The 9,905-nt window shown below is 37.9% G+C and overlaps 1 protein-coding gene across 1 annotated transcript; it reads right to left on the reverse strand.

The window, feature by feature from the left end:
• On the reverse strand, positions 7,811 to 9,746 carry LOC109236254 (polygalacturonase-like). Its single transcript, XM_019402449.1, has 4 exons — positions 9,292 to 9,746; positions 8,640 to 8,929; positions 8,311 to 8,539; positions 7,811 to 8,210 (listed from the first exon to the last, which is right to left on the reverse strand). The coding sequence occupies exons 1-4, from the start codon at positions 9,736 to 9,738 to the stop codon at positions 7,992 to 7,994; spliced, it is 1,185 nt and encodes a 394-aa protein (XP_019257994.1). The 5' UTR covers positions 9,739 to 9,746; the 3' UTR covers positions 7,811 to 7,991.

The following is a 9,905-nucleotide window of genomic DNA, read 5'->3' on the forward strand; positions in this document are numbered from 1 at the left end:
ATGGAGTCTCGTACTGAGTGACAGTCATAGAACCCTGTCGCAGATGCTCGAGCTGCGCCGATGGTCCTCTCTCTCAGTGATAAGAAGGAACTTCTCAAGAAATAGCTGAGAGAACTGGTCCCGACTGAGACTAGGAAACCCAGCTGGTCTGGTCAACATATAATCTCTCCACCATTTGTTGGCGGAATCCGACAAATGAAATGCAGCAAAGTCGACCCCATTGGTCTCCACGATCCCCATGTTCCATAACACCTCATGAGAACTATCCAGATAGTCCTGGGGATCCTTTGAAGATGCACCGTTGAACTGAACTAGGAAAAGCTTGGTAAACCTATCCAATCTCCACAAAGCCTCAGAAGACATAACTGATCCATCACCGGTCTGTGCCGCAACACCCGACTGAACTACCCCAACGGGATGAGTTACTGGAGTCTGAAACTGGGGAGCCATCAGCTCCAGAGTGTAAGTAGCGGGAGTCTGTGCCCCTCCCCCAGCCTGAGAGACGGCTGGTGCTACATGAAATGTGCTGGTCTGTGCCACACGTCTATTACGATTTCCTGAACCTAATGTCACAAGTGCACGAGCTTCTAAAGTAATACACATAATGGTTTGAAATAAGTACAAAGCTGTCTGAATGAAGTTATACAGCTAAAAAGAAAAGAGGATGAGGACTCCAGGAGCTGCGGGCGCTGAACAGTCATTCCTCAAGTCTCCGCTGATGTCCAATCCGGGCACGCTAATAACCGCCGCTGGGATTGACGCTAAAATCTGCACAGTGTGCAGAGTGTACTATCAGTACAACCGACCCCATGTACTAGTAAGTGTCGAGCCTAACCTCGACGAAGTTGTGACGAGGCTAAGGCGGGTTACCTACACTATAACCTGTACGCAATATATAGTAATGACAGAATAATGGAAATACTGAACAGAATCTAAACAACCAACAAAAATTGATAGCCACAGCCTCGAAAATTCACCAGTGTCGTCCAGATTACCAATCCGTACCAGTTCAAATAATAATACTGAGAAACAACGCAGCTCAGGAAAATGGAAACATATAGGTTGTTGCGGCGCGCAACCCACTCCCACCAGACAACACATAATCCTCCCTTATTCCACCGTAACAATATCAATAACGTATAAATATAGATTTGTTGAGGCACGCAACCCGATCCCACCGTATATCAATATCAATGTCACAATTCACCCTTATTCCCCCATATCAATCCACCCTTATTACATCTGTGGCGGCGTGCAACCCGATCCCACCGTAAAATATGAATTCACCATATTCCACCTTATCAATCCACCCTTATTACACTTGATGCGACATGCAGTCCGATCCCACCATATCAGTACCAATCACTCAATGTACACAGTCAAATCAATAACGGAAACTACAAAGTCTTTACGATCAATAAATACCCAACTGAACCAAAAGGGAAACCATGTTCAATATAGAGTATACACAAATAGTACTACACAGCGAGACCAATCCAGCAATTTAATAATTATAAGGTGAAAACAAGTCAAGTTAAGCAAATAGCAAGGATTCGAGAAATTTTGAAAAGAGCTACATCATTAACAGGAGAAGATATTGATTAACAGGTAGCAGTTAAGCATGGAAATCATGTAGAGCATATAACAGTTAAGACAAGAAGGGAAACAATTAAAGAAAAACGGTAAGTCAGGGAAAACAGATAATTTGGCGGCGTATAAGCACTCATCACCTTGCATATATACTGCTCACATGAGAATCACATAGAAAATAGTCCGAGGGTTCACGATTCCCTCAAGTCAAGGTTAGACACAACACTTACCTCGCTCCAAGGACCACTCAAAGCTCAACCACGACTTTGTCTTTCAAAGTAGCCTCCGAACCAACAATATCTAGCAAATTACCAATCAAACGATTCAAAATAATCCTTAGGAATCACCCACGATAACAAAAATTCGATTTAGGTCATTATTGAAAAAGTCAACAAAAGTCAACACCCGGGCCCGCCTGGTCCAGACCCGAAATTTGGACCAAAACCCGACTACCATTCACCCCAAGCCCGGATATGTAATTGGTTTTGGAATCCGACCTCAATTTGAGGTCTAAATCTCCAAATTTCAAAATCCCTAGTTTCTGCCCTAAAAATCCCCAATTCCTCCATGAAAACCTTAGATTTTAAGTTGAAATCTTGTAAAATGAAGTAAAGATTGAATGAAACTAGTTTAGAATCACTTACCAATATTTTGGGGAAGAAATGGTCTTTGGAAAATTGCCTCTTGTGTTTTAGGTTTTGAAAATTTTAAGAATGGGAGAAAATCCCATCCAAAATCATTTTGATCAGTTGCTGGTGTCGCATTTGCGACCTGGGGTTCGCAAATGCGAAGAACCTATCGCAAATGCGAAAGTCTCCCCATTCCTGCTTGCATCGCAAATGCGAAGAAAACCTCGCAAATGCGAGCCTGACCCTTTCCACAAATGCAACCATGTGATCGTAAATGCGATCACTGCCTTCCCCCGTCCCAGTTCGCAAATGCGAAAACTATAAGGCCCAGCTATTCTTCGCAAATGCAGAACCTGCAGAGGTCGCAATTGCGATACCCGATCTCGCATTTGCGAGATCAGAGGCCTACACCAGCAACTGAAACACCAGCAATGTTCTAAGTCCTATTTTCACTCGGTAGCCTATCTAAAACTCATCCGAGCCCTCGGGGCTCCAAACAAAACATGCACACAAGTATTAAAACATCATACGAACTTGCTCGCGCACTCAAATTGCAAAAATAACACCTAGAACTACGAATTTAGCACCAAATCAAATGAAATTCTCAAGAACACTTTAAAATTTCTATTTTCTCAATCGGATGTCCGAATCACGTCACCAATTCCGTTTTTATCAAATTTCTCAGACAAGTCATAAATGTGATATTGGACCTATATCGGGTTCCGAAACCAAAATACGGACCCGACATCCAAATTGGTCAAACACTTCCATTTCAATAAGCCTTTAACTTCCAAATTTCAACAAAGTCCGATATCTCGGGGTAGGGACTTCCGATTTAGATTCCAGGCATACGCCCAAGTCCCAAATCACGATACGAACCCACCAGAACCTCCAAATCACAAATCCGGGTCCGTTACCAAAAATATTGATCGAAGTCAACTCAAAGGAAGTTTTAGGCAAACTTTCTTATTTTCATCAACTTTTAACATAAAAGCTTTTCGGAAATATGCCCGGACTGCGCACGCAAATCGAGAAGGGTAAAAATGAGACTTTAAGGCTTAAAAGCACATAATTGAGTTCTAAAACACAATATGACCTTTCGGATCATCACAAACAACAAATGATTTAAATAAAAGGAAATTGGGAGATTTTTGATTAACTAACAAATCAAGGGGTAATTTTTAAAAGCTTGCTGATGGTAGGAGTAAATTTGGTCGGATAGTATAATGGTAGGAATAAATTTGGCCGAATAGTATAACAGAGGTTAAATATAGACAATATCCGAAAGTAGAGGGATATATTTGGCCCTTTTCCCTTTTCTAAATTAAAAAAAATCAGTTTCCATAGCAAAAATTAGGGCCCATTTGACCATAAAAAAAATTTAAATTTCTTTTTATTTTTTTCGAAATCAGTGTTTGGTCAAGAAATTTTTATTTTTACGTAAAGATAAATTTCAAAATTTTTCGAAAATTTGAAAAAGTCCAAAAAACTATTTTCCAAAATTTTCACTTAAGATTACTCGCAAAAATTCAAAAGGCCCAAAATTATATTTTTGTCCAAACATAACTCTAATTTTTAAATACCATTTTCACTTAAAAAAAGTTTTACTTTTTTCCGAAATTTTACAATTCTCAAGTCCAAACACCCACTTAAACAGGAGTAACACCTCCACAACTAAGTTGTCATTTTAATTTTCTTTATAAGTAATTATATTGCTCAAAGTCTTACCAAAATATTGTTTCGGTTTTTTCTTTCCAAGAGTTCTTGTTCTTATTTTATAGACATAATTCCATGATTAAAAAAGGATTTTTTTTTAAAAAAATTTTACTTGATCATCCCAATTACAACAACATTAATTCCATACGTGGGGTCTGGTAGGGTAGTGTGTACGCAGCCTTACTCCTACCCTATAAAGGCAGAGAGCCTGTTTCCGATAGACCCTCGGCTTAAGTAACGGTAAAAATAAAGCAACAAGCAATAACAACAGTAATATAATCAGTAATGGAAGCGAGTGATATAACAAGTATTAAAGAACTAAGAATAAAAGAATACAAGAATAGTACTAGTACTTTTGGTAAACCTAGGAGAAACTCACAACTACATGTCAACCCACCACCTTAATTCTCGACCTCCACACCTTCCTATTGCTAGTCATGTCCTCGGTTAGGTGAAGCAATGACATGTTCTGCCTAATCACCTCTCCCCAATACTTCTTTGGCCTACCCCTGCCCTTCATCAAGCCCGCCATGATAAACCTCTCACATTTCCTGATCAGGGCATCTATGTCTCTCCTCTTCACATGCTCAAACCATCGCAACCTCGATTCCCGCAACTTGCCTTCCACAGATGACAGTTCCACCTTGTCCCTAATAACTTCATTCATAATCTTGTCTTTCCTGGTATGCCCATACATCCATCTCAATATCCTTATTTCAGCTACCTTCATCTTTTGGACATGAGACTTCTTGACGGGCCAACACTCAGCTCCATACAACATAGCCGGTCTAACCACTCCCTGTAGAATTTTTCCTTAAGTGTAGGCAGCATATTTCTTTCGCATAGAACCCCCGAAGCTAGCCTCCTTCTCATCCACCCCGCTCCAATGCGGTAAGTAACATCCTCGTCAATCTCTCTGTTGCCTTGGATTATAGACTCAGGGTACTTGAAACTATCTCTTTTGGGAATAAATTGTGTATAAATCTTCACTTCCACTTCTTCTTCATGTCTCCCATCATTGAACTTGCACTCCATTTATTCAGTTTTCGACCTACTCAACTTGAAACCTTCGCACTCCACCGTTTATCTCCAAACTTCCAACCTAGCGTTAACACCCATTCGCGTCTCGTCAATCAGTACTATGTCATCAACAAAAAAACATACACCATGGCACCCGCCCTTAAGTCTTCAGGTTTGTGTAGGTAGAGCTCTATGAAGCATCGCATTCGTGAGGGAGCCTTTGCGTGCGCGTAAGAGGATTTTTGGGCGGTTGAGTTTTGTGCTTCACGAATGCAAGGCACTTTCCGTGTTCGAGAAGAAAGGCATCTGGGCTGCAGATATTAATTTTATAATCGAGGGTTTGAACCTATTTTTTCATATTTTGAGTTAAAGACCTTAGATTTGGGCTATTCTTGAAGGGATTTTCAAGAAGTTTATTGGGGTAAGTGATTTTAACTCGGTTTTGGTTGTTATACATGAATCTATCATTAATTTACTATTTAATTAGTGTTTTGGGTTGGAAATTGAAAAAATCTTGTGAAACTTCATAGACTTTAGTTTGAGTATTTGAAGGTCGAGTGGAGGTCGGAATTAAAAAATCTTGCTATGGTTGGACTCGTGGTTGAATGGGTGTTCAGATTTTGTTAATTTTGTTAGATTCTGAGACATGGGGCCAGGGTTGACTTTTTGACTTTTGTTAAAGAATTTAGCGTATTCATATGGAATTGATTCATATAGCTCATGTTGATTGTATTGAGTTGTTTGTTGCTAGATTCGAATCGTTCGGAGGCGAGGCAAAGGCTTGTTGAAGTAGAGATTTGCCCGATTTGAGGTAAGTAACACTTTTAAACTTGATCCTGAGGGTATGAATCCCTGAATTATGTATTATGTGGTTGGTATTGAGGTGACACACGTTCTAGGTGATAGGCGTGTGGGTGTGCACCGTAGAAATTGTGACTCAACCGATTTTGTGGAACTGTGTAGTCATCTAATCCGAGTATTATTCGTGTACTCTTCATGTGTTAGAGGAATTGAGCTGTGATTCATATAAGAAATCATGCTTAGGCTAGATGATGGTACTATTGGGACCCACAGAGGTCGTGTTGCTATTGAATCACTTGCTTAATTTGCAATTACATACTCAGTCACATCTATGACTTGCATATTATATCTCAGTCTCTGTTGCCCTTTATTTGATACATAATATTATCATTGTTTGGGGTAATTTTCATGAGATTTGTGAGCCCGAGAGACTGGAGAGATTGATGACTGAGTGAGGTCGAGTGCTTGATTGTGAGTGATGTTTATGGGATCGGACTGCACGCCGCATCAGACTTTATTGTTTCATGCCATGATTGGCTTATTTTAGTGCTTGGGCAGGATTTTCCCCTCCGGAGTCTGACATACCAGCAGGGAGAGTAGGTACCTACTGAGTGTGAGTGTCGAGTGCCGAGTGATAGGAAGTACTGAGTGACTGGGAGGATAGAGTGACTTGGAGGACTGAGTGATTGAGCATGCTGAGTAAAATTTATACTTCGAGAGTATGCATATGACTTTATCACTGTGTTGCATTACAGTTGGCATGAATAATTGACATGTAGATATAGTAATGTATCATTCCTCATATCAATCACACTTGGCATATTTTATTCGTGTTGTACTTAAGCTGTTAAACTTGAAAGAATGTCTATATTTTTGTACTATTAAAAATCTGTATTTGGACTGTACCTGTTGAGCTCGTCACTGCTTTCAGCCCAAGGTTAGTCTTGTTACTTATTGAGTACATTGGGTCTGTTGTACTCATACTACACTCTGCACTTCGTGTACAGATCCAGGTACTTCTGGACATGGCAGGTGCTAGATTGGGACATCAGTTGCTTGGAGACTATCGAGGTAGCTGCCTTGGCGTCCGCAGACCTTGACTCTCCTTCTTTCCAGTTTATTTGTACTGTCCTATCTTTCTAGAAAGCGTTTTCGCAGTCAGACTATGTTGCCTTTTAGTTGCTCATGTACTTAGTGACACCTGAATTTTGTGGAATTTTGTATTGAGTCGCGGTATTTTCTTATCAGTTGATTGTGAGATTTTTACTATTTAAGCTTATTTCAGCATGTTTAAATTAAAGATGTGTGGTTATTTGTGAGTTGTCGGCTTGCCTAGTATTGGGGATTTTACTATTTGGAGATTTTATTTTTAATTTGTACGAAAATATTTTACTATTTGGGGAGTCAAATAAGATTTTCTTTGACTATATATTTTGTGAATATTTTTTAAATATTTTAAATTATTAAGTATTTTGACTTAAGTATTCTTTATGTGGTTCTTAAATATGCGAAATTTTATTTTAAAAAAATTTAAAAATTCTACTTCCAAAACTACACAAAAAGTTAGTCAATTTAATTCTTATATTCTGAAAAGTTTTGCATAAATTAAAACAGATGGAATATTTATTTACGTTCTCTTGCCTGTTTGGACTATAGTTTTAGGGTGAAATCTCATTATGAAAAAATGAAATGTTTGGATGGAACTTCACTAGACGGCCAATAGAAGTAACATCATTACATTACCGAAAAAAAAAAAAGTAACATCATTAAGATAAAACGTGGATGACTTGACTCCATATATGTCCTATTAACAAGAATAAAAAATTAGGAGTTGGTTGTCCTTTTTCACCGAAATGGATAATGATTTTGGTCCTCATTAAGTACGTACCATATTGACAATTTTCGATAATAGATATTTTTCGTTGACACCTTTAGGATAGGTAAAGTCAGAATTTGAACTTTGTCGATTCTAAATCTTAAAATAGTAATATGAGATGTAGCAATTGGATTCTAAATGTAATTTGTGTATATTATTTAATGAACTTTTTATTACAAAATATAATGTAACAACACTATTAATTAAAATACATTATCATTCATCTCTATTTCTAAGTACATTTTAACATTTGTATAAAGTGTCTAGCTTCGTTCTGCAGACGTAATTACAACTTTCAGCTTGTTAAGTATGCAGTATGATATTATACAAATATATATTTTATGCATTTTTATTCTTATTTATAAACAACTTCTAGGTGCTTCTGAACCAGAAACTCTTCCTCCAACATTAACACATGAAGCTTCAGCTGTACGATCTTTGTAACTTAGATTCACATTTTCAAGTGTTATTCCACTACATGGATTCACTTTGCTACAATCAAATTTCACTCCAACTTCTGTAGCCGATGTTCCATGTATGTCTTGATACGTTACATCACTTATCTTCACGCCTGATCCCTAAAAAAAACGAGTAATATTAGATTAAGGGAGCATGATCAATCTTATCAATAATCTTATCGTAATTGTATGCTAAATTTAAATGTTTAATTATTATTACCTGATGAGGACAACTTTCATGATTAGGGCAGTAATTTTGGTCTATGATAATAGGATTTTGAACATCAGTCATAACTATATGTTGAAATAGAACACCTTTAACAAATCCATTGCTAGGCCTTGCCCAAGTTTTCACTATCACACCATTCTCTGTTCCAGTGAAGGTAACACTCTTTATTGTCACATTTTGGACTCCTGGCTCTTGTAATTTCCAACCTAAGCTTCCAATGCTGCACCAATTTCAATTAATTTGGATATAAGCCAATCAAAAATCATTTATCATTAAACTTACTAATTAATTAAATAGGCATTTGATATTATGTTCCAAACCTGATTCCATGACCAGGGCCACAAGCAATGCCTTCCATCCATAAGTTAGAATTTCCAGGGCCAATTGAGATACAATCATCTCCAGTACCAATATGAGAGTTCATAATGCTAACTCCTGTCGATAATTGCACGTGAATTCCGTCGGTGTTAGGGCTGTTTCCTGGAGCTGAGACCTTTACTCCTTGTAGTTTCACGTTTTTGCATCCATCTATCAAAATGTGAAACATTTGGCTATTTTGTGCTATTACTCCATTGATTATGATGTTGTTTGAGTTGTAAAAGGCCAATGCCTGCACCAAAATTTTAATGTAAAATTGAGACAAAGATGATTGTTTGATGAAACAAACCATCAAACTCTCTAGTAAATTGCAAATTTCTAGGGGTTTTCCTCTCTTTTAGAGCAATATTCTTAATAGCTTGAACTGGAATAAAGTACTCCCTCCGATTCAATTTTTTTATAAACCGGACATAAAAAATAAAAATAACAAATTTTGAAACTAAATAAAAGTACTATAAGTCACAATAATTAATAATTTTAAATTTATTTGAAAAAATCACTTGAGACAATAATCGTAAAAAGAACTTTTTTGACTCGACAGATAGTAATAAAGTCAGATAAAATGAAACAACAAAGGAGTATAACAAAACATACCGTGGTGCCTTCGGGACAATTCTTGCCGGAGTTTTTGCAAGCCCAAAGGCCATCACCTTGACCATCAAAGGTTCCACCATAGATGGAAACTCCGTTAACTTTTTCGAATTTGATCCAATTTCCAGCATTTCCAATTACATTATAATCAGAGGGAGCTAAGAGAGTGCCATCAATACGTATAGTAATAGCCTTGCTCTTGCATGTTTGGCCATAGAAGTATGCAGTGCGAAGCAAGTAACTTCCACGTGGCACGTAAATAGTGGCTGCGCTAGTAGATGCACAGGCTGCAGCCCATGCACTTAGAAATGCTTTTGATGAATCAGTTTTTCCATTGGATTTTGCTCCAAAGTTTTTGACATTGTACATAGTATTTGCTGCTGATGATAAGTGGAAAAGGAAGAAAAAGAGAAGTGAGAAAATTGCTAAAGGACTCATTTTGTTTAGCATTTTTTGTTTTCTAGGTGTGGGCTTGGAAAAGTGATGAAGTTTGAGTAGTTTAGAGGGATATGTATAGGCTTTGGGTAAGTTGAGAGTCAATATGAGTTAGGTTATTTAGGGGGGGGGGGGGTTAGGGGGGTTTAGTTGGTAGTTACTTTTCCCTTACCTTTTAGTTT

This window comes from Nicotiana attenuata, chromosome 12 (assembly GCF_001879085.1).
Source record: "Nicotiana attenuata strain UT chromosome 12, NIATTr2, whole genome shotgun sequence".
Lineage (NCBI taxonomy): Eukaryota > Viridiplantae > Streptophyta > Magnoliopsida > Solanales > Solanaceae > Nicotiana > Nicotiana attenuata.

Coding starts and splice junctions, on each gene's coding strand:
- LOC109236254 (XM_019402449.1), bottom strand. CDS start 9,738: ATGCTAAACAAAATGAGTCCTTTAGCAATTTTCTCACTTCTCTTTTTC. Junction 8,930..9,291: donor ATTGTCCCGAAGGCACCACG/GTATGTTTTGTT, acceptor ATTTTGGTGCAG/GCATTGGCCTTTTACAACTC. Junction 8,211..8,310: donor ATGAAAGTTGTCCTCATCAG/GTAATAATAATT, acceptor CGTTTTTTTTAG/GGATCAGGCGTGAAGATAAG.